The 27,536-nt window shown below is 45.8% G+C and overlaps 3 protein-coding genes and 1 non-coding gene across 5 annotated transcripts; 1 reads left to right on the forward strand and 3 right to left on the reverse strand.

Moving 5' to 3' along the window:
- Positions 1-70: 70 nt before the first annotated feature.
- Positions 71-5,293, reverse strand: LOC311366533 (histone-lysine N-methyltransferase PRDM9-like). 2 transcript variants are annotated; one of them, XM_084485318.1, is made up of 7 exons: positions 5,019-5,293; positions 4,115-4,215; positions 3,921-4,013; positions 3,518-3,792; positions 3,001-3,068; positions 2,451-2,641; positions 71-2,272 (listed from the first exon to the last, which is right to left on the reverse strand). In XM_084485318.1, exons 2-7 carry the CDS (start codon positions 4,206-4,208, stop codon positions 168-170), a joined length of 2,826 nt encoding a protein of 941 aa, XP_084341444.1. In that variant the 5' UTR covers positions 4,209-4,215; positions 5,019-5,293; the 3' UTR covers positions 71-167. The 2 variants fall into 2 exon arrangements, with proteins under 2 accessions (XP_084341444.1, XP_084341445.1); XM_084485319.1 differs by lacking the exons at positions 3,921-4,013; positions 4,115-4,215; positions 5,019-5,293 and having other exon boundaries at positions 72-2,272; positions 3,001-3,090; positions 3,518-3,546.
- Positions 5,294-5,529: 236 nt separating this feature from the next.
- AC3HAE_037101 (transfer RNA glycine (anticodon CCC)) lies at positions 5,530-5,600 on the forward strand. Its single transcript has one exon. It is a non-coding gene; the product is annotated as a tRNA-Gly (tRNA).
- Positions 5,601-7,610: 2,010 nt separating this feature from the next.
- On the reverse strand, positions 7,611-10,235 carry lrrc18b (leucine rich repeat containing 18b; the record flags this gene model as incomplete). The annotated part of the gene is made up of 2 exons (XM_084485746.1): positions 7,611-8,225; positions 9,969-10,235. 2 exons carry the CDS (start codon positions 10,233-10,235, stop codon positions 7,713-7,715), a joined length of 780 nt encoding a protein of 259 aa, XP_084341872.1. The 3' UTR covers positions 7,611-7,712.
- Positions 10,236-16,755: 6,520 nt separating this feature from the next.
- vstm4b (V-set and transmembrane domain containing 4b) lies at positions 16,756-27,012 on the reverse strand. Its single transcript, XM_084485341.1, has 8 exons — positions 26,880-27,012; positions 25,362-25,775; positions 20,366-20,419; positions 19,617-19,724; positions 19,220-19,253; positions 18,868-18,992; positions 18,134-18,198; positions 16,756-17,458 (listed from the first exon to the last, which is right to left on the reverse strand). The coding sequence occupies exons 1-8, from the start codon at positions 26,932-26,934 to the stop codon at positions 17,333-17,335; spliced, it is 981 nt and encodes a 326-aa protein (XP_084341467.1). The 5' UTR covers positions 26,935-27,012; the 3' UTR covers positions 16,756-17,332.
- Between the last annotated feature and the right edge of the window lie 524 nt (positions 27,013-27,536).

The following is a 27,536-nucleotide window of genomic DNA, read 5'->3' on the forward strand; positions in this document are numbered from 1 at the left end:
GCATTAACAACATGAAAGCATTTCGCAATCCCTCTTAATCCCGGTCCACCGAAATTCACACCCAGAAGAAGACTCTTGGTTCTCCCCACCCCCCCAAAAAAAATAACATTTCTTTAACAATCGTCTCCAAATTAAATTTGATCTGCCAACGGGCTGAAGCCCCAGAATCACGAGTGCATCTTCTGCTGGTGCCTGCGGAGGTGGTAGTTCCGCGAGAAGCTCTTGCCGCAGTCGTCGCACTTGAACATCCTCTGGCCCAGGTGCAGCAGCAGGTGGGCGCGCAGGCTCTGCGGGCGGCTGAAGCTCTTGAAGCACTCGGGGCAGCTGTGCGGCCGCACGCCCGTGTGCTTGCGCTCGTGCCGCTTCAGGTCGCCCGACTGGCGGAAGCTGTCGCCGCAGTGCGTGCACAGGTAGGGCTTCTCGCCCGTGTGCGTGCGCAGGTGCACGTTCAGCTGGCCCATGTGCACGAAGGTCTTGAGGCAGTGCGGGCAGCTGTGGGGCCGCACGCCCGTGTGCACCCGCTGGTGCTGCTTCAGGCTGTAGTGGTTGGTGAAGCCCTTGCCGCAGTCCGTGCACAGGTACAGCACCACCTGCGGGAAGCAGTAGTGCCCCCTGTACTTCTTCGCCGTGCCGTACTTCTTCCCGCACTCGGGGCAAACGTGCGCCCCGTCCGCCGCCGCCGCCTCCTCCTCCTCCTCCTCCCCGCCGCCGCCGCCGCGCTCTTCCCCGTGCGCCTTCTCCGACCCGGGCAGCCACTCGGACTCCTCGGGGTGGTGTCTGCGCACGTGCTTGCGCAGGTAGCTGCGGATGGTGAAGGAGAAGGGGCAGTAGGCGCAGGAGAAGATCTCCGACGTGCAGTGGTGCTTGTCGCAGCTCTTGATCTTCTGGTGCTGCTTCAGGTTGAAGAGCTTGCTGAAGGCCTTGCCGCACACGTTGCACACGAAGGACTTGCCGCACACGTGCGCCGTCCTCTCGTGCCGCTTGAGGAAGCCCGCCTTCTTGAAGGCGGCGCCGCAGTGGGAGCACTTGTGCTGCGCCGCGGCGTCGCAGGCGTGCTCCTTCAGCGCCTCGTCTGACTGGTAGTTCTGTTTGCAGTGGACGCAGCTGTGGGCGCCGCCGCCGCCGCCGTCGTCGTCGTCGGCCTGGCCTTCTTGAGCGGACGCGCCGACGTCGGACTCCTCCACGCCCTCCGGAGTGACCCTCGCCGGACACGGCGTCTTCCTCTTGTGCGCCGGAGTCCTGCGCTTGGGGGCGATGAGCTTCGTGATGGTGAAGATCTTCGAGCGAACCCCAAGGCGCTGGGGCCTCTGGTACGCCGGCTCTTTGGGAGGCTCCGGCGTCTGGGCCGCCAAGGAGGGCTCTGCGACAAAGTCCAGGTCCTCCGTGTCGTGGACGTCGTCCGCCGACGCCTCTGAACTCTCCTCCTCTTCCTCGGCCAGCGCCATCTCGTACATGGCCTTCCCCTTGGCCTGGTGAGACTTGAGGTGCCGGGCCAAGTCGTTGTGCTGGCTGAAGGTCTTCCTGCACAGCGTGCACACGTAGGGCCGCAGGTTGCCGTGGACGCGCGTCTGGTGCTTGTCGAGGTAGCGCGCGTTCGAGAAGCTCTTGTCGCACTGGACGCACGTGTTCCGTTTCTCCGCCGCCGCCGCCGCCGCCGTTCCCTCCGCCTCCTCTGGAGAGCGACCCTCTTGCCCGGGTGTGTGCTCGGCGACGGCCGCTTCTTCGGTTCCTGCGGGTTCTTGAGAGGCGGCGTCGTCTGCGTCGGGCACCTCGCCTCCCGTCTCCGTCTCCGTCTCCGTCTTGGTCTCCTGGCGGCAGCTCTGGTCGGACGGCGCCTCGCCCGAGGCCTGCTTGTTGTGCACCAGCTGGTGCCGGAGCAGGCCCGAGGCCTGGCTGAAGCTGCGTCGGCACTTGGGGCAGCAGTAGGGCCGCTTGTTGGAGTGCACCGACAGCGCGTGCCTCTTGAGGTGATGCATGTGTTTGAACACCTTGCCGCACTCCTGGCACGTCTTGGCCTCCAGGGCGTCCAGCGCGTCCAGGGGGTTGGGAGTGGCGGCGGCGGCGACGGTGGTGGAGGCGGCGGGGGCAAAGTCTTCCTCCGGAGCGGGGTCCTGGTCCAGGGGTTCTGCCCCCTCCGTGTCGGGCGAGGAACACTCCCTCTTGGGCTGCGTGTGGAAGTGTTCGACGTGGCGCTGGCGGTACGTCTCCGTGGTGAAGGACAGCGGGCAGTGGGCACAGAGGAACATCTGGAACGTGATACTCGGGTCACTCTCTGAATAGAAACAAAACAAAAGTTAAACATGGCCATTTTGAAAACCTTCCAAGTAGGACGAGTGTTGAACAAAGTGCTTTTTCCCCCCCGTGTCAAAACATCCTCTTCTGACGGGGTGCATCTCAGGAACACGTACTTTGACTTCCCCCAATACGAGTGCCCTAGAGAGCCCCCTCACCTGTGGGACAAAGCTTCCTGAGCCACATGTGGCTCCAGGCCTCACTGAGGTGGCTCACCAGCCCTGCACTGGGCCACCACACCAGCTCGTCTCCTGGCTGGATGGTGCGGCAGCAGTGGAACAGAATGCTGCCCTTGTACTGCACCGCCAGCAGGTTAGTCTCCTCTTGGTTGCGGGCACAGTTCACATACCTGTTGGACGAAAGGATGCAGGGAGCTCAGACTGACCCAGAGCAGTGAGCGGTGTCCATCTTTGCTCAACGTGTCCCAACCACCTTCTGTTGCTTCTAGTCTTTTTCTACCAAGGCTGACCTCATTTGATGTTTGTCATTCAAATTATGTTCTAAAAAATTACAATTAAATACAATGCAAATTGTCTATAAGAAATCTATTTCGTTTTTAATATGTATTTTTTCTTTGGCTATATAGATAGAATTCTATCATCTCTAATGAATAGAACGCATTTAGCTTCATTTGAATGCAAGGCATTCTGTCTTTATATGAATGGAATGTGTCTTCAGCGATACAAACAGAATGTGTACAGTACTCACCTCATCCAGTTTGAGTGTGTTTCTCTCGCTGCGTCGATGTAGTCGTATTCGTCATTTACTTTGTATATCTAGAGAAACCCAAACAAGTGTCTACTAACAAAGTCACCCAACGACATGCATTACACACACACACACACACACACAGGTAGAATCACGTTTAAAAAACATAATTCTGGCTGGCTAACTCCCTAAAACTATCGGCTTTCTAACTAGTTGCCTTCTTTAATGTATTTTGGTATGGGCGCCGCTGGTGTGGTGGTATCATGCAAGATTCCCATTCTTGTGACCAGGGTCGATTCCCGGGCGGTGCACAGTTTTGCTCCATCTTTCAACAATAGATACCACAGAGCTGTGTTTGGATAGTGCTCTCCGGGACCCCAACTATGGGTAATCGTCCCTGAATGATCTCATCCCAGCCCTCCTTCCTCCATCATGTTGCATTCTTAATATCCTCCATGTTACGGAAATAAGATCAAATGGGTTCATGTTTGTTTTTCCTGCCCGTGGTCCAGCTCACCTCCCAGGAGAATCGGCTGGCCACTGCAGCCTCCCTGGTGGTCACTTCCCCCTCGTAGGGCCCAAAATGCATTCCGGGCGTCATCGCCGGCCCCTGGTTCATGACCCCGAGGCCCGTGTTGGGAATGCTGGACCTCCCTATCATCAGCCCGTGGGGAAGCGTCAGCAGCGCCCTCTGGGCCACGGCCATGCTGGTGGGCGAGTCCAGGACGAAGGACGGGCTGGTGAGGCCCACACTGCTCTGCTCCTGGAACAGAGAGCGGCATTCGACGCAATCTGTAGAAAAAGAGTTGGAGATCACAATCACAGAAAGAAAAGAAAAGGTTAGCAATGCAACTGAACTGAGTCAGTGTCCTGGTATTAGGTCTATGGATTATATTATGAAAAACAGGTTAATTGCTTACAAAAGCCATCGTCCAATTCTGCATCTTCTCCTTGCACCACTGTGTCCAGCAACTTCTGCATGGGGGTCTCTGCTGGCTCTGATACTTGAAGCACTGATATAATGAAGAAAACTAATTGTTAGGGCGAACCTGATGACCACCAATGGTAAAGATTAGATGAAGTCATGAACAGTAAAGGATAGTGAATGCCTTACCTGCAGATGAGTTACCATTGGGCAGTACACACTCCTCAATAATGACCTCCTCTGTGGTTTCCACCCACTCCATAACCTCCCCTTTGTCCGACATGAGTAGTCTGGTAGTAAACAAACAAAAAACGTATGCCTGTTATTTTTTATTGTTGTAAATGTGGGTGAACAGACGTGGCCTGTCCCCGTAATGAATCAGTTTTAAACAAAATAGGGTTCCAATAATATGTTAAAGGTTCGAGGTCGGTCATGCCCATTAATTAGGACAGCTTTGGCAATTCGTCTCGTGTCTATCAGGCTGTGAAGGTCTATCTATGGATTTTATACCATAAGCAGACCGGTCATAAACAATATCAATAAACGATAACCTATTTGAGTAGCCCACCATTTTGAACAGATTGCTTTAGACTGGGGCACCAAAGCTTAAAACTCATCAAAGTAAACCAGTAGCGACGTAGGCCTTCCTCCCAACCAAAAGCAGTAACGCTACTACATGATAACTACCACGATAAGAATAGGCTGTATGTAAATATGTAAACATATCCCCTTTTTAAAAGCAGAAATAATAAGATTTGTTGTCGGGGCTGCCAACTACCACGTCGCGTTTATGATTCAAGAACCTGCACCGTAGGATGAGGACCGCGCTGTGGCGTTACGAGGCCTGGCGTCGCTCCCGAACTCCAAGTTTAAATACACATTTCTGTATTTTGCCACTAGAAACCCACCGTGCCACTTCTGCTACTTATTTTTTTAACATATGTTTTACTTGTCTTATTTTAGTTCATCTTGTATTGTTGCTACTGTCTGGCTGTTGGGGAACCAAGCCTGATCATTTCACTATTGTGTTCCTAAGATGTAATAAAAGTTTTGATCCTGGCTCTGAACGGTCAGATGAATGCACTGGACTCACGTTTGGGATCAGATCCCAGTGCTGGGAGTTGAACGCAGCCCGTCAGCGCAGGCCGAACGCATTCTCATACGGCTAGCCCACGGCTAGCGAGGCTGGAACAGTCTATGGTGTTTCTACCGCGCTGCCGTCCTGAGTTTATCCGCTAGTCCCGTGGGCTGCTGGTGGTCATTGTTCCTAAAGTTAGGAAGACATACCCGACTGTTATGATGTCTAACGACGCAGCCAGATTATGCATTTGAGTCTATGGGATATGTACCTCACAGAAGTAAAGCCTCCATCCGCAAAACAAAGGCGCGTAACCTGTGGCTACTGGCTATCACTTCCGGGTTGTTTCGAATTCAAATTAAAACGTTGGTTGTTTAAACTCAAACCTGAAAAACGGGTGATGGACCGCAGTCATAATGTTTAAAATCTTGCAATACAAAATATATATTTACGCCAAATAATAATATATTTGTTGATTTTATTGATTTATTTCACTTAATACTTTTTTTGCTGTGTCATTGCATGGGCGCCGCTGGTGTAGTGGTATCATGCAAGATTCCCATTCTTGCGACCCGGGTTCGATTCCCGGGCGGCGCACGCTTTTTTGCGCCTTCTCCCAACAATAGATACCAATACTGCAGTCTGATTGTGGATAGTGCCCTCCGGCACTCCCATACCATGTCTTTCCGTTTGAATGTTTGGTTGGAGATGAATGAATAATCTTTCAATCTAGATTATTATGTAATCTAGATTGTGTTATTATGTAAGATTATTATGTATTCAAATTCCAGGTATCGTCAATGACGGTCAATTAGTTTTCCTATGAATCTATTGTATTGTTGAGTCAAAACAAATAATAATTCATTTTTATCACTGACTTCAGCTCTGTGTTTTATTTATAGATCAAACACAGCAGCATATATTCAGTGTTTGTTCCTATTGATGCAGTCTGAAGAATATATCAATGAGCAAGACTTCATATCTCCAACGCTCATTCTTCAGTAAGTTATTTTGTGCCTCGTTGAGTCTGTTTTAACTCGACGTTTGGTCATTGATGGAGTGTCACCTGGATCACATGGTGGTCCTGATGATGATGATGATGATGAAGACTACTCGATTAAAGGCCCGCTCCTGGAACGTGAAGACAACTTCCAAGCACAGCTCCATGTCAGTGGTTAGGGTTTATTTGAACTCCAGGACAGGAGCGCCCAGCAACGGTATGGCTAAGATGCTGAAATGCTGTCTTTGATTTCTTCCTCGGCTTGGTAACATTTAGTTCATAGTTTATCTTTTGACACTACGACTTGTGCCCCAAAAAAATGCAGAACTGTTAGTTCTGGGTTACTTTAACTTAACCTTCACTATAGGACAGGTATTTATCTGTATTAGTGACATGTGTGTTTGAGCCATGATCGGGTATTATAAGGGGACACTTTATACTTACAAGCTAATTATAGAGGATTCCACATATAAATGGAAATGCAAATCATGGCAGAATAATGATAATCAAGATACACTAAGTGAACAGCTGTCTATTGGTTTGAGAAGAGTAATGGGATAAAATGATTTACATATCTCTCTGAATTAGAGGTTGCATTGGTCAAATAAAATATCAAAATTTGGATTTGCATATTTAGTATATACTTTCGTTTCTCTAGGGATAATGTATAGAACGCTGGCCATTATCGGGAAATAAACCCATATTATTTATTTTTATAAATAATATGGGTTATTTTTGATAATGACTGGTGACGTTCTATACATTATCCCGCTTATTACACGGCTACTTGCCAAAACGAAAAAATTACTTCACACAGTGTGTCTTCTTACAATTTATTTGTTATTACCAGCATTCGTAGTGTTGATCAGCAGAGAAATAGTCCGCCAAAGACATTGACATTGCTTAGCAACTGAATCGGCTGGGGTTGATAAGTTACCAGACTACTTGCGGAGTGATACGAGAGATGTGAATCAGAGCCACTTTCCTTGACAGCGGTCATTATATGCTTAGCAACGGTAGTTATTGAAAAATTATTCACTGCAGGAAGTCGGGAAGGCCCCTGCAAGTGAACGGCGCATTCCACAGCATTGAGAAGAGCCGTGTAATAATCCATAATATTTAAACTCAAGTTTTCTGTCTTTTTAAGTGGTGGGTACAAAATGAATCTTGACAAAAACTGGTGGGTACTCGTCCCCAGCGTCCCCAGCGTAATCGACGCCTATAGGTACGCCAAATATGCCAAGTCCTTCCCAATCTTCATTCAACACATTTTTGGGGGAATATTTCTACTGAATTGTGTACTTTGTTAGAACATTACTAGATGCACAAACTCATATACACCTGGGATCCACCTATTAAAACAAATCTTGTTTTAATTTCTATAGGTTTTAGGTCATGCTGGATTTTTTGTAGTTTTTGTTGTTTGATTGTTCAAGGCCTCACCTGCAAGTCTGTACAATCATCTGCAAAATGCAATGTCTGAGTTTAACCTTAATCCTTAATCCTTAATCCTCTCCCTGCAGTTGGAGGTTCAAAGCTCTCTCCAGGGCTGAAGATGACTCCATGCAGTTCCCCAGACTTGCCGGGATAAATGTCAAGCATTTCAAGTGAAAACGGCACGACAATTCTAGTAAATATACGTGGACCAGTGAAACAGTGGACCGCATTTATACATTTCGCAACCCAACTAGAAACAACAAACTGACGTTTCATCTCCACATCTCCTGGTCCACCTGGGCCACAGAGTTGGGCATGAACAAGCCCGCAAACACCTGCCGGGGCTTCACCTTGACCTCCAGCTCGGCCCGCTCCTCCACCCTCCTCCGCTGCGACCGACACTTGTCCAGGCAGCCGCTGCACAGGCAGGCCTCCCCGTCCACCAGGTACAGGCCCTCCTGCCTCCGGATGGGGTCCAGGTCGACGTCCCCCTTGGGGGGAAACGGGTTGGAGTCCACGTTCACCCTCTCCAGCTTCTTGAGCGGCCGCAGGCAGTCCGGGTAGGCGGTGAGCCGGTTGGCGAAGAGGCCCAGGTGCCGCAGCTCCTTGAGGGCGGCCAGGCAGCGCGGCACGCTGTCCAGCCGGTTGAGGCCCAGGTTGAGCTTGTGGAGCTTGGCCAGCAGGCCCAGCTCGCTGGGCAGGGAGCCGCTGGTCAGACGGTTGTTGGACAGGTTCAGGGTCAGCAGGTTCTGCAGGCGCCCGATGGAGGGGGGGATGTGCTCCAGCTGGGGGGACGGAGGTGGCTGTTGAGTGTTTTAAGAGTACAACCCTCCTCATACATTTAGACTGCGACGAAGGACGAAGGACGGAGTTAGCAGAATGTATGTTATTTATTTATAGTGATGATGAGTATATATATATATATATATATATATATATATATAAAAGTTACATCAGAAATGGTACATTTCAACAAAGTGTGTTTTCTAAAATATCTAGAATTTGAAATGTTAAGAGTATGAAAGTATGAAAAACCTAAGCTATCAGGCTTCAGAGACTCCTAGTGGCCATTCTGTTTAGTTGCCCTTGAATCCAACTAAAAAACAATGTAAGCCATGCTCAGAATCTGTTCTTAGGGGCCTGTGCCAGTGACTGGTATTTTAAGCACATGTTTAACTGTACATCCTACCCCCTAATTTTACGTTATCGCATTTTTTCTATGAGATAATTTATGCATCAATACACCTTGACTTATGCATCAATATTTTCTTGACCATAGTCAAGCAAACGATTTCTAGTATTTGCGGCCAAAAGTTTCAGCCAACTTCTTGGACGTCGCACTAAATCTGAGCTCCCAACTTTAATTATATAGATTAGATTAGATTAGATTAGATTTATTCGTCATTGCACAGGAATACAACAAAATTCAATGCACTCACATACTGGACTCGTTAAAAAGAAAGGTAGCATAATAAATAGTCAATAAAAAATACATTCTCATCGTCTCATTCACTCAGTACATTCATGTCGTCATACACTATACCATCAACTCAGTACCATTGTATGCATTAAAACAGTAGTGCAAAATATATAAAGTGCAGAGCATTGCATTAAGTATGGATGTCACTGATTAATGCTATCAGAACCTGGCCACACGTTACCATGTCAACCATCCCCCCACCAGTCCCACTCACATAGTGCATGTGTCCGGTCCCATCTCTTCTAATAATAACATAACCTGGCCACACGTTACCATGTCAACCATCCCCCCACCAGTCCCACTCACATAGTGTATGTGTCCGGTCCCATCTCTTATAATAATAACATAACCTGGCCACACGTTACCACGTCCACCTTAACCCCACCGGTCCCACTCACATAGTGTATGTGTCCGGTCCCATCTCTTCTAATAATAACGTTACCATGTCCACCTTAACCCCACTGGTCCCACTCACACAGTCTCTGTCTGAGGTCCCATCTCTTCTAATAATAACATTACCATGTCCACCTTAACCCCACTGGTCCCACTCACACAGTCTCTGTCTGAGGTCCCATCTCTTCTAATAATAACATTACCATGTCCACCTTAACCCCACTGGTCCCACTCACATAGTGTATGTGTCCGGTCCCATCTCTTCTAATAATAACATAACCTGGCCACACGTCACCATGTCCACCTTAACCCCACCAGTCCCACTCACATAGTGTATGTGTCCGGTCCCATCTCTTATAATAATAACATAACCTGGCCACACGTCACCATGTCAACCATCCCCCCACCGGTCCCACTCACATAGTGTATGTGTCCGGTCCCATCTCTTCTAATAATAACATAACCTGGCCACACGTTACCACGTCCACCTTAACCCCACTGGTCCCACTCACACAGTCTCTGTCTGAGGTCCCATCTCTTATAATAATAACATTACCATGTCCACCTTAACCCCACTGGTCCCACTCACATAGTCTCTGTCTGAGGTCCCATCTCTTATAATAATAACGTCACCATGTCCACCTTAACCACTCACATAGTTACTGTGCACGTCGAGGAAGCGCAGGTTGAGGAACTTGTCGATGAAGTCGGGGAGCTTGGTGAGCAGGTTGCGGCTGAGGTCCAGCTCCTCCACGTCGCAGAGGCCCAGCAGGCTCCGGGGCACGCTGGCCAGGCCTTGGTTGCTCAGGTCCAGGAGCCGCTTGCCGTCCACCGTCATCTTCAGGCAGTTCTGGGCCATGGCCAGGGTGATCTTCTTACCTTTGGGTTCACTGCTACTCTTCTTCTTCTTCCCCTTGGCCATGTTCCTGGAGGGCTGGTAGTCTGCTGTACACACACACGCACACGCACACACACACACACACACACACACACACACACACGTAAGAAGTTACTGGTTAACCAATGTCCAGTTTGAATGTGTTCCAGTGTGGATCTTGGATAATGACAAACCACGTAACAAAGAGATTTGAGAGTGAAAATACAAAGTCTAATTTAGATGATCACTCAACTGATCGTTTACTTTGTTCATTTTTAATCTGTGCAAGAAGGCCTATTATTATTATAAGATTTAAATGATCAGAACAGTGTTTATTTCTGTATTTCTGTAGTATTTGAAGGAACTTATACTAAGACTAGACCACTGGACTTTCAAGCTGTCAAGTGTTACTCTACCGAAAACAAAATCTTACATTTCGTTCAACTACATTGTTGGATTTTTTAGTAAATGGTCTAAACAGAGCATAATCCTTACCAGGCCAGCAGCAGCTCTATCTTCCTCAGAGCTGGAAAAAAACTGAAGAAAGCCGGGACTGACACTGTAGTCTCTCTCTCCAATCTCCACCACTAGTGGGTCAACTCAGGTATCTCCATATCTTCGTCTCCCAGGGCCTTCAATAATTCACAAAAGACGACACTCAGGATCCTCGTAAGTAAAAACCAGGAAGTGTACAACAGATTAGTGTCACTTGAAGAAGGAAAGATTAGACCTGTTCTCTGGTGGCTTTTGCTTTGAGCATGCAAGGGGGACTGCCAACGGAATTGTTTAGCTTTGTTTCTAGGCAACTGCTTTATGTGCCAAGAGGTTTTTTTTCTTTTTTACAAGTGTGGCAGAGGCCTGTCTCTGGGATAGCTAGGGATAGGTCCTGCCCTCTGTCCTGAGGGTTTTCACAGGCAATTTGGGGAATAAATAACCAGTGTTAACCAGCAAACACTAATGGAGATTTAGAAGCAAAACATTTACAATGTTCGGAACAATGGTAAGCATAAAAAGCATTCATGAATTACAAATGTAAATGGTATTTGTAGTTAGAAATGTACTTCTTTAGCAAGAGGCCGGTGAAGAAAATAAAAAATGTTTTGTGTTTACATATTTCAATATTAAATTATATATAGTTGTAACCTATAGGTAGACTATTATTAGTGTATATTTCTGTAATAATATTGTATAATCATAGAAACAACTGTTACAAAGTGTTAAACAACAATTAAACAACAATTAACTATACTATACGTTGACAACCAGAAAGTTAAATACTGAATTAAGTTGTAAATAGTATCCTGTCTGACCTATTTCCAAGGTTTGGGCATACTGTGTATATCATAATACCTCTACGCATAGCAATTCTGTCACAAATTTTTGTAATATCACATAGCTTGTTCCAAACCATACCTACCGTATATATTGTTCGATGGAGGCGCGACTTGCAATGTGATTACTGATATCAGGCAGTAACTCAAATACGCCAGAAGAGGGCGCTGTAGTGACATATGTAGGTTATGTGTTTAAATAATATTGACCTTTACTTCGCGTTCATTCATCAAATCAGGGGTCCCCAAACTACGGTGTCCCGCTTAACGATCCCAAACAAGAGCCGCTTCTCAGTTCGCGTTCTCGTGTGTACTCGTGTACTTTCGTTCTCGGTAAACGTCATCAGTGGTAGCCCAAGCACTGCTCCAATTCCAAGTCCGCGAGTACGTAGTCCGCGTACTTGGTTATTGAGAAACGGCTAATCCCTCTAAACATTATTTTTTAATTGCTTTTTCCTATAGATCTCTGAAGAATAAGTCCCGCCTCCGAGGCTCCCGGTTCCCTCGGTCAAACGTCTATGGGAGATAACACGGGGTTTATGAATGGTCGTCCATAACAAACTCTGCAGGGGGCGGAGAAGTAAAAGCTGCGTCACGTTTTCAACTACAACCTTTTCCCATCTGGTTTCCACTTGGGTTTTGGATTGTCTGGCCGTTAAAGTAGTAAACGAGTATTGATGCTAACCAGGAGCTAGTTACAATCTGCGCGGACTTTATACGTCATACTTGTTAGGGAGGAGGGAGTTCGCGCCGCCAGTCACAACCTAACGTGATGTTCATTTCACGCGTGATTTCATTGGTCTATAAAACTTAATCGCTGGCGAAGTTCAGCCTCTTATATCGACGACAACTTTTTGGTTTGACCGTGATAAGAGTTTGTTTGCCGTTATTGAGTTATTGATTTATTTTATTTGTTGATTTTGTATAAATATTCTGTATTTATTATTATTTTCATTCTTACTTGCTCGTAGAAGGCCACCTCCATATGGACGAGCTCTGCTGTCTTCACTGTCGGCGAAGGCAAACTATGAAACATTGGCGTTGCTATGCAACCTTGACTGGGAGAGTCGTGACGTCCTAAGTCTGCGCATATCTGCGTTAGCATAATGCTTCTTCATAATAGTTAACTACTTTAACGGCCCGACAATCCAAAACCCAAGTGGAAACCAGATGGAAAAAGGTTGTAGTTGAAAACGTGACGCAGCTTTTACTTATTCGCCACCTACAGAGTTTGTTATGGACGACCATTCAAAAACCGCGTGTTATTTCCCATAGACATTTGGCCGAGGGAAACGGGAGCCTCGGAGGCGCTTGGCAACGTGACGCCACCGCGTTCGCGCCGCAGCGTCGGACGATCCAACGTCAAAGTGCGCGCGAGGGAGGAGGAAAACCGAAGTAAGCCAGGCGGGAAAATGTCGAAACTTAGTTACGAACGAAACTACTAACGAAATTACTAACGAAAGTTAGATTCCATTTTGCGATTTGATGACTTATTGTAAGGTGGCGTCACACACAAAGAGAAGAGTTCCTTAGAGCTTTGTGATTTATGGGGTTAGGGTTTGGTTATGCCATGAAGGAGCAATAGAGTTCAGTTGAAAAGTAGAGCACAGAGGAGGAAGTTACCTTTCTGACCTTATTGAGGAAAAGTACACAGCAGTGCCATCTGACTACTGCCTACATGTTCATAACACAGCCTTCAACACCTTGTTGAGATGCCTCTTCCTGCACATCCCATCACCTTCCTTCCCTCCCCTTTGTTGCTGCTGCTGGCAAAGGTGTCTGTGGGCCAGTTTTGTCACCTCATCTCGTTTCCATGTTAATTTCATTTTGCTCTAGTCTATAGTGGCAAAGAAACAAACAATGTGCCTTTGTTATACCACAGTATTGGACCATCAATAATAATTATAATTGGCCGACTTAGGGCAACAGATAGACAGATGGTTATATAGATAGATAGACTGATAGATAGATAGACTGATAGATGGATAGACTGATGGATAGATAGTCCATCTCACAGGTCGGGGTATTGGCTTTGTTATTGCCTACATTGCAGGCTTTAAACACAGCAAACAATTTAATAAATGAAAAAAAGAGGTTAGTAAATACCCAAATAAATGGTGTAGACATGTCAACCTATCTTTGGGTTTGTTGAGGACTTTGGCTCGTCTATTTATGGAGGGGGTGTATCCATACGTACAGACTGGTGTTTGGAAGGCCTTGTAATTCAGAGCGAGGTTAACGGCGCCCTTAGCTGCTGGATGAGCGATAGCCTCTTGGACATGTTTTGGAAAAGTGAACCAGGCTTCCCCTCTTGTGTTTACAAAAGCTCGGACTGCATGTGGCTTCATTTTGCTCTGTCTGAAGACCAGGCATGTCAAACAGTCCAGGGGTGGAGGGCCAGGAGTTTAAAGAGCTCTGCTTATTTTGTAAACAGTGGTCCGCGTTCCACCAGATGATTGCTTCATTGATTATTAATGATTAATGAGGGCTTTTTGTGTTTGGTCGTCTTTCAGATGAGTGGGACTAACGATTGTTGGGGTTCAAATGGATGTCATTGGGACATATTTGATTTTGATGGTTTTGTAGGCCTACATGAAACATACCTTTTGTATGAGATAAAATAGGGTCAGTTTGGTATATCCTTGACACAGAAATATAATTATTACGTTCTTATGTAACATTTAGGATTATTTCATGATGATTTATGAACCGGCTCTCATACTCATAATTTAACTAGTGATGGGTCGGTCGCGAACGAGCCGGTTCAAAGAGCCGGGTCTCTTAAATGAACGATGGGAGTTGGCTCCCGACCGCAAGCCGTTTTTTTTTTCTTTTTTATATATCTTTATATATATATATATATATATATAAAGTTTGCCTAGGCAGAATGATAGGAAGATCTCTGCTCTACGGGTGCATCGTGCATGCTATGCATGTGTGCAGTGACTGACTGTCATGTGCATGCATGCAACCAATAAAGTGTGGATAGACAAGGATCATACCATTAAGCAAGCAGTGAGGGGTGGGGATGGGCGTTGCGCTCATATGCAATGAAAACAATTGGCTACAGAAATTTTTTGACATTAGAAAATGTAATTTTTATTTTTGAATACTAATAGGGTGTATTGAATAATTTAAGTGATATATAGACATACAAATCATGAGTCAAAATGTGCTACATTTGGCTGAATTATAAAAGGTATATGTGGTAATATGAAGAGCCGTTTGGGAGCCCAAAGAGCCGGCTCTTGTTGGTGATCCAAATGATCTGGCTACCTGAAAAGAGCCGAAATTCCCATCACTAAATTTAACAACTTAATCTCCATACACGTTTCCTCTTTCTTTCCTCCCATATGACGTCAACATCTACTTTTGATCGCTTTAAAATGAGGTACAATTTTGCTATTTGAGCCTACTAGTTATGTTTTCTCTTAGTTATGTTGCTTTTACATTCCCACGCGGGGTTTTCTCCTGTTTACACGTCTACAACACAGTACACATAACTATGTATTCAAATGAAAACAACATACACGAAAGCAGAAATTGAAAGCTCATTCCTCTCTCATTACAGTGGCTCGCCCACCGTCGCAACAGCTGGCACCCATCTCACCGGCTCCCCATCGCTCCGTCGGCTCCCCGCCCCCCCGACCCCCCCTCTCCACGGCTCCCCATCGCCCCGTCGGCTCCCCGCCCCCCGACTCCCCCTCTCCACGGCCCCCCGTGGCTCCGGAGCCTCCGGGGGAACCGCGCGTTAGGGCCGGCTGCGAGGTGTGCAAAGCCTGCTTCCTATCAGCAACCCGAGGAATACCCGTTGGACGGAGTGAGCCACGTTTGACTAGTAGTCACTTTCTTGTAATGCCGGTCGGGTATCTCCAACGAACAAGAAACCGTTGTCGAAATTACGCCACGTTGTTTATCTTGCCCTTGGCGCCAGCGGTTTCTCGGTGATTGGACTGAAACGTTCAAGATGTTGGAAGGAGCCTACCTGGCAGTCCTGCTCGTTGGCTAGTCTGCTGGCAGCCACAGCGTCCTTCATGAGACAAAGCAACAGGTGGCCTATGGCAGCAGTTGGGGAAGCTCATTGTCAAACAATGGATTTGGTCCACGCTAATCATAATACTTAAAAAAAAAAAAATGATATACTTATATATCACTCTAGCAACAAACCATGACTCCTGCTCTGAAATACAGGCCCATAGAGATACCCAAACCCAGCAACAGTGCTGCCTTTCTCATGTTGACATGTTTCATACAAGACAGCCACAATAGTAGATCTGTAAAAATACAAACCCTTTGAGACAACCCCCACAACATTGACTCACGTTTACCTTTTAATTTACACTTCAATACACACTTTCCTGTTGAGATGTACAAAAATTCCTACAGAATAAATGACAAATAAAGTAGAATGTTGTTGTTGCACGTCATTTACAGAGTGCAGAAGGGCGAGAGAGATTGAGAGGGGAAGATATGGAGGAAAAAGGGTGGAGCTTCACACACATGGATCTAGTTAGAGGCCTCCCATTAAGGCCAACGTGGTTTGTAGGCCTCTCCACATTTCACAGTTTGTGGACTTTTTATTACTTTTTCTGCTCCCCCCTGTAGTGTATGGATGCAGAAAACAAGACACATGATTCCGACCTCGGAGTTCACAGCAATTATGAGAGAAAGGTGGGGGGGTTGTAATACTGTTCGTTACGGTTTTATACTTTAGTCATCTTTAATAAACTGTGGTAGATACACACATGATATTGGATCCATGTTCAGAATCAGAATTTCGTAGTTTTCTTAAGTTAATTCGACAGAGGAAAATAAAACGTAGCTTTAAAAAAAGAAAATTGTACTTTTCAGAATGAATCCCTAATCGTACGCAGCCAAAGGGAGTGCGATGGGGACCAGTAAATACATTTAAGCTCTAAATCAATTTCATCCGTCTACCAGATAGTCATGCCAGAGGGAAGGGGACTAACATGGTGCCCTCTGGTCTGGGAGGGAAGGGGTAGGGATAGGAGAGCGATGATGCCCCCATCCTTTCTGTGTAGTAATACTATATAATACTTTTCCTGATCGTTAGGAAACATAAGAATTTTCAGACATGCGTTAAGATTGATTGATAAAAATATATTCTAGCAGAGGTTGTTGTCTTCCATTCAATTAAAAGGTACAAACCTCATTAATAATGTGATCATATACTCAACCACTATTGTTAACTGAAGCCTTTGTCGTCTTTTCATTTGTTATCTTCGGTTATCACCAACACACCCTGGTTTGCATAAAGAAACGTATATGTAAACCCATTGAGGCACACACACACATTATGTGTGTGTGTGTGTGTGTCTGTTTCACTAGCAGCCTGTTAATGTTCCCCCTAGACAGCGGGTTTGCGATATCTTGCGAGGGAGTCGAGGCTAATCACTGCCTTTAATATCAGCCTCCCACATCTGTGGTCATTTTAAACAAGGGCCTGAAACACATACTGGGCTGAGATGTGTTGAAACGGATAAGAAACAGGGTAACTGCAGCTAGCTCCAGGGGCCGCGAGACTGAGATCCACCCCCCTTCACAACTTCAGCCTAGAACATGAGTTGTCAACAGTTACAACTCAAAACCGTAAAGTCAGATCCCAGGATGCCCAAAAGGCCAGAATACGTATGTTCAAATTACAATCATGACATCATTCTGATAACTGTTACACACACTCGATATATAATTGCATCTACACAACAACAACAACAACGCATACTATAAATAGACAGTCTTTTATATATATGAAATAAAAACACAGGTATTAAGTGGTGCAACAAAGTCCCTTCAGAGTCTCCTCTCTGTGAACAGTATCTGGGCGTACACGGTGCCCGTGCTGGAGGACTTGGTCTCAGGTATGGGCTTCACAAGCTCCAGCTCGGCATATGTAAGACTCTCCTCCAGTATCTTTGGCTGTGGAGAGAGAGAGAGAGAGAGAGAGAGAGAGAGAGAGAGAGAGAGAGAGAGAGAGAGAGAGAGAGAGAGAGAGAGAGAGAGAGAGAGAGAGAGAGAGAGAATAAGGAAGGAGAGGGAGAAGAGAGTGAAGAGAGGATCACCAGGGAGAGGAAGAGTGGGTGTTAAGAGTGGGATGGATGAGAAAGGGAAATGATAACAACATATGTACAGAACAAAGGCCCACAGAGAGAGAGAGAGGGGGGGGGAAATGAGAGGGATGAGAATGGGAAGAGAGGAGTTACAGACCAAGAGGGACCAGTTGCAGCCAGGGGATGGGTGGGAAAGGGAGGAGGTGGAGGTTAAGGTAAGGATTCTACATTTTCACATTGTGCTTCAAAAGCAGACTGACAGAAAGGGTGAGCTAATATTAGAAGGTTTGGTTATGAAGTATTTTGTGCAGTTTGTAAGTTATTCACAAACTAAAAACACAAAACACAAGGTCCTCCGTTTGTTAAACTAATCAAACTCCAGAATAATCAAACTGATGGAAAAAATATCACTTTTTTTCATTTTACCAGAAGAAGACGGCGCATCTTTGACCAATCAAATAGCTGGCTGGCTGAAAGCCTCCTTTGTGGTCTTTGAGATTTGATCTAGGACAGGGGTATGGGTGGGGGGCGGGAGCAGACTCACCAGAACCAGTTTCCTTGGTTGCGGCTTTAGAAGTTTGGGCATCCGCACTTTGTCTCTGATTGGAGCTACAGAATACAAACATCAAAAACAAGTCAGTGGCTTAAAGTGGACCTCGGGTCCAAATGGGATCTGGGGTGGCTGTGGAACATAAGTGACCGCTAAATGTGCACTCAAGAGTTTATTGGGTGGTGTAAACCACTTTTTATTACAGACCACCTTTTTTTATTACTTTTTTATTTTGTCTCACATCATCATGAATGATTAATGACACAATCTTTGGTGAAATTGGATCCCAATTATCCTAATTAAATGAATTAAGCAACCAAACACTAAAGTGAGTGACTTGACAAATGTTTTAATCAATGAGGTTTATCAACGTTTAGTATGCCAATATGACCAAGGGGATATGAAGACCACACACATGTTGCCTGACCCTTTCACACAGACAGGAAAACACATTTAGGACTTAGTGACGATAGTTGTTGCAAGATATCCTTGTGATGCCAGCGAATGGGTCGACGTACGTATGTCTTGCCATCTGTCAATATGTCAAATTTTAGCATATTGATTGCAACTAGTGCTACAAAATGAGGCCATATGTTACATTAAAAACAGCTGATGCTACAACATAAGCCTGTCGTGTGGAAGCATGTGTTTGAAGAAACTACAGTTGATGCTACAACATAAGTTGGTCGTGTACTAGCATGTGTTTAGCGTAGAGAAAATAGCTTTACCCTTAGCGGGTATTTCCGGGGGTGTGTCCTCTTGTGGGGCTCGGCTCCTCTTCTTTCTGTATCTCCTCTGTTTCTTGGGGAGAGCTGGAGACCCACTGATCACACTGGTGACCGTCTCTCCTGAGCTGGGATCAAACCAGTTTATGAGAAGGTTACAAGATCATAGGACGCTTTTGTTTGTATCTGTAACTTTGAGAAAGGTCAAAAAACACAATACAATATGTATGCAATGCAATGCAAGCAAATGAAAAAAATTTTTTTGATTGATTTGATTACTTACTATTGTGCAATAATAGATAAATTATAAACACCATAAGTTATTTCAACATCAATTCTCGTTGTTTAAACGTACCTGTACTGTGGGCTTTTGACCAGTAGATAATTATCTGCAGAGAAATCATATATAATTTAATAAATAAAAGGATTTCTGTGATGTGTAATAAAACACTTTGTATTTCTAACACAAAGCAACATTAACCCAACGATTCATGAAATCCCCCAAAGTGAATTCAGATGTCACTGCATTTGGTAGTGTTTATGCTGGATGAGGAAAGGGGAAAAAGACGGGATGGAAAGATGGAGAGCGAGCAGGAGATTAGCAACTAATGACTTGGGGTGGGAAATTTGAGCGTGAAAAGATAGAAAGAAAAAACAACGGCGCGCTGAGGAGGAAATGAGGGGAAAACAAGCCAGCTGTGTGTAAAGGTCAGAGGGCATTTGGCTTGTAGGATGCTGAGCATGATGCTAACCTTTTAACCTCTGCTTCCTGTGTATGTACTGGCAGGTCACCGTTACGGTGAACAAACACATGCACAGCAGGCCCACCGAGCAGATCAGCACGGCGCAGAGGTACACATCTGTAACACACACACACACACACACACACACACACACACACACACACACACACACACACACACACACACACACACACACACACACACACACACAATAACAACAAAACACACAGCAGTAAGGGCAGTGTCAATCTCAGAGTCAACAACAACAAAACACACACACGAAAATACATACACACACACACACACACACACACACACACACACACACTTGCATAACTTCAAAACACACAAATGAAATACAGACACACACACACACACACACACACACACACACACAAAAACACAAACACACACATCAACAAGTCGAGTCAGCAACAACAAAACACACGAAAATACACACACATACATAACAACAAAACACAAATGAAAATACACACACACAAACAAAAACACACACACACACACACACACACACACACACACACACACACACACCAACAAGACACATGAAAAAAAACACAGCAGTAAGTTCAGTGTCAAGCTCAGAGTCACTGACGTTTCCCTGTCTATTTAAATTTCTGTGGGTTAGGGCGGGCATTTTTGTAAAACAAGGACAACAAACACACACACACACACACATGAACAAGTCAACAAGGCTATGCAGTGAAAAAAAGAACAAGGAAAGCATGAAGCCTTACCTTGAAACAAGCTCAGGAGGCTCTCTTTGGGCCTGGCGGGCGGGACTATGTGCACTAGAGGGAGGGAGAGAGTTCATCACTGTGGCTTCTTGATTACATGCTGTACGGAGGTTAAATAAAGCTAATTGTAGGTGGACGTAGAGTTGAGTTGCTCTGGGCTAACTGACTGGCCGGCCACAGTGTTTTGACCTCTAACCTTGAACTCTAACTCGAAAAACTAATGTTGCTGGCTGAACGTGACAATCCTCGGTCAGTTTATGACGGATAATCGCGTCAAAAGGGGCTGGATATTGTAGTGGTAAAGTTGTGGGTTCGAACCCTTGAGCAAGATGACGAAATTACGCTTTGATTAATGAGTCATATGATTGAATGGATCTATTCTCTGTTTGGGCTCTCGAGTTGTATGCTTTACTCCTCTGTACTCTGTGAATCTAACATGAAGTCAGTTTCACAAAATATGACAGTTATGCCATAATATATAACACATAATATAATAATAATATATATAACACCTCGCACTATATGAACTTCAGAATTATGAGGTGGTTATTGAAAACCAAAATGGGTTTCCCAGTTCCATAGACCCCTTCTTCACAAACAATTCTCCGCCCTTGCTAATGTCAACCACACAAATGTTAACACCGTCCTGTCTGGCATAGCTGGGGGCAGCTTGTTAGGGTGACACCCATCGAGAAAGCCTTGAACTACCAACCCTCCCCCCCGCCCCCCTGCAACCCCAAACCACTGGATGACTGGCAGGCTAGCCCCACAGGCACAAGCCCCTCCCTGAATCCCACAGGCAGACAGCCATGCCAGGCCTTCCCTAGCAGCTTGGCAGCCATGACCATTGAACCAGATGCAAGCTTTGCACTGGATCTGTGCCGATTCTTTTTTGTGTTTTCATTGTGAATCATGGGCCCGTTTAGGCAAATGTCCTCCACCATATGTCATGCTCCGTTGATAACGTGTTACTTGCGTTAGTACTTCAGTTCCCCTCTTGAAGTAGCGGACATTATAGAAATCCAAGCTTCTTTTTAGGTTCTTTGCTACACTTTGCTGTCTACCTCATCTGCTTTGGTCAGAGAATAATGTGAAATTTCACAACCAACCAAACAAAATATACACTGCTTCTCAATAGAATTATGGCTAGCGATTCAACCTCTGGGTTCCTACATAAACCAAATCCCAACGCACGCAGAACCGGTCGGTAATCACCGTGTTTGTCTGGACACATGCGGTCTCCATTAATGTTCCCTCTCCCTAATGTTTAGTTAAATCATCGTCATGTAGACGGTTTAATCTTCTGCGTGTGCTGGTAGCCCATGACGCCTTTTAATGCCACACGGCACAAGGCCTGTCAAGCAAGGGAAGCCCCCACTTCTGTTTCCTGTATCCTCTGGGATCCATCCCTCATCTGCTAACGGGCGAAGCACACAGACGTCTTGAATCTTTTATAATATGAACAATAGTAACTGCCATATCAGCGCTTCAACCATTCCTTATGATCCCAAAGTTTGAAATATGGGCTACACAATTACAAATAAAACCTCAAGAAGAATTTAAAGCGCTATCATCGAGATCAAGAGACCCACTTTGTTTTGAAAGATATTTTAGATTTGTACATTTAGCTTATGTTAGCATGAACAGCAGCTGATGCTACAACAAAAAGCCTGTCATGTGTCATATACTAGCATGTGTTAGCATTAACTGCAGGGGATGCTACAATATAAAGCAGTTGTCGAATGTGGCAGCTGCACACAAAGGAATAATGAAACCCGAGATCAAACAGTAACCGTAACTGTTGCCTATAAAACACGCTCTCTCCAGCCACCAAATACCCTCAACTGACGGATCAGTATGAAGGGTTGAAGACGGTACACACCGACACAAAGACGCACAGAGACGCTTTTGAATACGCTCTAACCAAGAAGCGTACTTCCAACAAGCCTGATACTATAGTACTATAAATATAAATAGATTAAATTGCACTGGGCTTGGATTGCGATCTGTGTCAGTTCCGTCTGTTACTCAGCCAGCGTTTCTTCCGCATACAGTCCAGTTTTTCGGTACAGAGTGCCGAAAAACAAAGGGGGAATCCTTTTAGTCAAGCCTATGTTTTACCTTTCTCTTCATATCTGCCCTTTACTGACCTCCCTTTCTCACTTCTATGACTTATTTTAACTTTTGCACCTTGTTTTTTCATGTTTGAAACGCTATCAAGCTTATTTGTTATTGTACATATAGTCAAATTGTTAATACATTTTCACAACATTGAATCCAAAATTAGAAACGTGATCTGCTCTATTAGTGGACACACAAAAGCAAATTACTTATTTTCTAAATATAGCACTGCAGTTAGAATCCAGCAATACCAGAATACTCAAATGATATTATTTCTTCCTTACGTTTTTCACTTAGTTTGAAAAGGGAAGCCAGTGTGTCACCAGCTCTATTCTTAAGACGCACACCACATCCGTTTCCTACCCATGTTCCTTATTTTAAAACGTCTATTTCTGGCAGCCCACACGTGTCTAAGCCATCCCGCAGTATTATTGTTCATGTCGGGCAGCACTCCTGTCCACCCTGTTCTGCTATTCTACCCGGGATGTATACAAAGCAGGCCGTGTACGTTGGCCGGTGTCTGTCTGGTTACATTGGACCGTGGAAACACCTGGCCCGCTGCTGGTCTGACCACAGGAAAGCCATTTGTTCGGCCTCTCTCTCTCTCTCTCTCTCTCTCTCTCTCTCTCTCTCTCTCTCACTCACACTCACACTCACACACACACACACACACACACACACACACACACACACACACACACACACACACACACTTGGTGTCTCTCAACTATAATAAAGTAAACACTGTGTTGGAGGTAAGATGGTAAGATGTTTCATATGTGAGCAAGAGATCAAGGCCTGCCCTTGAGATTTTAAGGCAACCATTCTTTCTCTTTCATACAAACAAATTGTAAGCTTAAACGACACCAGAATACCAATTGTTACTGTTACATATCAATCTTAAAATATGGCACATTGTCATTTGGAATTCAAGAAAAGGAAAAAAGAAAATCATATTCCCCAAGGTTTCAAAATGTAAAATAAGCAACAGTATGAAAAGAAAACTACAGAAAAGCACTAGTGCCTCCCCCATCAGGACCAAAAGGTCAAGACTCGCACCCTTGTGAGCCGTGTCACTCAATGTGTCAGCCCAGAAGAAAAGAAAAACAAACATGATCTGACTCCACCGTGATTCACACAAATACCTCCTGTCCCATTCCAGACTTTCTTCACTAAACCCAGTATTTGTGTTCTACTTTTTATGGGGAGAAGGGATACTTCGGGCTGCCGCCAATGTCAACAGGTTTCATAGAAGGAGACTACCGTGTCTACCGGGGCTGTCGACTCAGACTTGGCTGTCATCCCTGGATGTCGCCCAGTCAAGGATTCTTTTTTCCATGGAACAAGTTCCATCTGGGGAGCTGCGCTTCAACGCTGCAGTTCAAAGTGCAACAGTGGAGGCCCCCTAATATTCACAGAGGAAGAGTGGGGGGGTAGGGATGCGAAGAAAGATTACTCTAGCTATGCTCGATCATTATGTGTTTCAAGGACATTCTTTCAATTTGGGGTTGGCATAGTCAGGCGGGGGGTTGGGCAGTTGTGTTGTCAATCAGACTGAATGGCTGGAGACCGTTCAGACATCCCTTAGTGTCGATATACCCTATCCCAAATATACCCCCATGATGCATGATGAAGGTTGCCAAACACATCATATTCCAGCACATGTAAGTGGATCACCATGGAGGAGAAAGAAGAAGGAGCGAGAAACAAAATCGTTCTCAAAGTGTCCTTCGCTACTATACCAACAAAACCAACGCTTGGCCAGAGTATCTAGCACACTGCTGAATGCTCAGTCATCCAATAGGGCCCATCATTACCATCGAATACCACAAACGCGTTCCTGCACTTTCTCTAAGACGACTCTTTCAAAGGCGCATGACGTACTGTGATGGAGGCCTCTTTTATCTTTAGGTATGTTCCTAACCAATGACAGCATCACCCTAACCCCCTCACCACCAGCCCACAACCTCCTCCTCTTCCTCCCTTAATGAAAACCAGCATCATCAGCTACTTAGTGAAGTCACTGTGAGATGGATGAATTAAGTCATGCAGTTGTGGGCTGGAGAAACTTGGGTATGGCCTGCTTCCAGAGACTTGATGCTATTGCGCCAGAAGAATAGCATTTGTATGTCCTTGAATGTATTGTATTGGATGTTTTATTAGTATTGTAATTACACTGTAATTTAAATCCAATACTACTGTGTATGGATGAAACATTTGATCATCTTCCCCATTTCAAACCACAAGTTGCGGGGACCATCCACTTGGGGTCTGACAAAATATGGTTTAGATGTGTTTCATGGTCATTCAATTAAATTAAACCCTCATTGAGACTGGCCATTGCATTTGTTTAGAATAACCCCCCAGAGACTAGTTACATAGCAGTGGCATAGTAGTAATACATCTGCTCAGTTTATAAAGACAACACAAAACCAACGTTTGGTGGAGGTGTGCTTTTCCTGTCAGATCATTTCCACACATTCTGTTGTCACGAGCAATAACATTTGAAACCTACTATTGATATTGGTCCCATAGTGCCCAAATCCTGAAAGTGCAGAAGAACACAGGAATGTCAATAACGAAGCTAAGCACATAATACAACCTAAGAGGGGGACTACTGTACTTCTCATAGTGATCCAGAGCTGGAGAATGAATCCGTGGTTCCCTCCACCTCCCCATTCTGAGGCCCCGTCACCTACTGTTCATGTTCCTGTGTGGCGTCTCAACGCCGAAAGCTACAATCACACCGGGCTACCCTCTTGATATGACGACGCACAATACCGGTCGTACCCTCCTGATATGCACAATACACAACAATCCAGGGAAAACGTCCCCAAACAAAATCGACTGAAAGAATGACCAAACCCCCACCAACCTCTCAGCTCGGTGGCGGCGGTGCCGTTGCTGAAGGCCTTCCAGCGCTCCTGGTGCTTCCTGAACTCCTGCACCCGGCACATGTAGAGCCCGCGGTCCCCCTCGGACACGTTCAGCACCAGCAGGTCGAAGACCTTGCCCTGCTTCACCACCGTCAGCTTCAGCTTGGGCCAGGCGAAGCTCTTGGTGTAGTTGCCGTAGAAACGCGCCTTCCTCATGTTGACGCGGGCCACGAGGACCTCGTCCTCCGGGCGCGCGTCGGCGGCGGCGGCGGGCAGGAAGGTCCACTTGACCACGGGCAGGGCGGCGTTTCGGCGGCGCTGGGACACGACGCAGGACAGCGTGACGTTCTCGCCCTCCCGGGCCACGGTGAAGGGGGCGGGCGTGACGGTGACGTTGATGGAGCGGCAGACGTCTTGGAAGGGAGAAGAGACGGAAGGTGATTGTTTTGAAGGGTGGGTTTTGGGTCAAGGGTCAACCGGCGTTGAGGATTTCCGGTCGGTGCGAAACGCAAATCTACACTCCACATCATATGGTGTGCTCAGTTATACAGGTAGAAAAACAAACCTAAGGCAAACATGTTAAGTCTGTGTTTTCTCCACAACAGATAATCCAAAAACAAAGAACGTTGGCTGGAAGTTGAAGATTTGACCATTATGATATTTTTTTCCTGGTTTTGTTCCAAGACAATACAAAGCTATCCTCACATAAGTGCAGTCTATCTTTATGGTCAATGACTTCCACAATATTTAGAGGAAACTAGGAGCCTCCAGCCAACTTCCATTACCAAACAGAGTAGTAAAACACTATGGGAGGACTGGTGTGGGAGGAGGAGAGGGAAGCGCTGAGGTGCTGCACGTCCCTTAACTGCTTTTTCCATCCTTGACGATTTCACAACACCCTGATTCCACACAGAGTAAGCAGGAAAACCCATTCAATCAGACCCAAATTTGAGGGATTCTTTCCATTCTGTCCTTTTTATTTGTATTTGGTTATTAAATTTGGTTATTTTCATATTTCTCTCTCTGTCTCGCTCCCAGTAATGCTCTACATAGCCCTCTATTTCTGTATTTCCTCTCAACTTATCTCCCTTGTTTTAACTGCACCTCTTGACTCACTCACTCCCTCCCTTTCATTTTAGCAACCACATCGTCTGCCCTACATCAGGGAGTTCACAGATTACAACACATTACCATAGCCATAAAAAGCCATACATAAACCATATGCCGTCCCACCTCCCACAGAAGGAAATAGATGGAATCATGCCTCAATATGTTCGATTCACAGAGAACCACATTTTGACATTGGGACAGAGCAAAGTGGAAGACACAGACACATAAGGAACAAAAATGCGCATTGCCACATTGTTTGGTTTAAACCGCGACCTTGCCCACCCTTCACTCAGTATCCACGCACACATCTTTCAACTTTACTAGAATCCCTCTCAGGACTTCAATACCAAATACCTCCAATCAAAGTATTCTCATACCAGTGGCACCATTGACACCAGTGACCCTACCTCCAAGGAAGAAGACCCTAATCAGGAGAGCAAAGACCACCGCGGAGATCTTCATTTTCCACGGCTGAAGCCTCCATAAACGTCCAGCGCGATGGATCCACTGAGAGAGGGAGAAGCAGTCTGGAGGTTCCTCCACGGCTCCTCCGCTCCCGGCCGTCCGCTGACAGCCGGGTGTAATCTGACCCAGAGGGGCGGGTCCACGGCTAACCCTGGGACCTGCACCCCCCACCCCCCCCCCCCCCCCGCCACGCCCACATGCCCCCCCGGTCTCCGACTCCTCCTTTGTGGCACTCTAGTGAAAACATACATTGGCACGAGACGTGTGGAAGAGGTGCAAACACACACACACACACACACACACACACACACACACACACACACACACACACACACACACACACACACACACACACACACACACACACACACACACACACACACACATTGACACTCACTCACACATAGACGCATTTACTGCTTTGACTTTTGGCAAATGGGTGGGAAATGTTTTTTTTCTGCTTAGAGGAGACCGGAGAGTGAGAGATGGAAAGGGGGAGAGTAAGGGAGGGAGAGAGAGAGAGGGTGAGAGAGATAAAGGAAGATAAAATGATGAGAGGGCAAAGGATGATTAATAGGGGGGGTACTGAGATGGAGGAA

The sequence above is a fragment of the Micromesistius poutassou genome (genome assembly GCF_964030765.1).
Source record: "Micromesistius poutassou genome assembly, chromosome: 21".
NCBI classification, from domain to species: domain Eukaryota; kingdom Metazoa; phylum Chordata; class Actinopteri; order Gadiformes; family Gadidae; genus Micromesistius; species Micromesistius poutassou.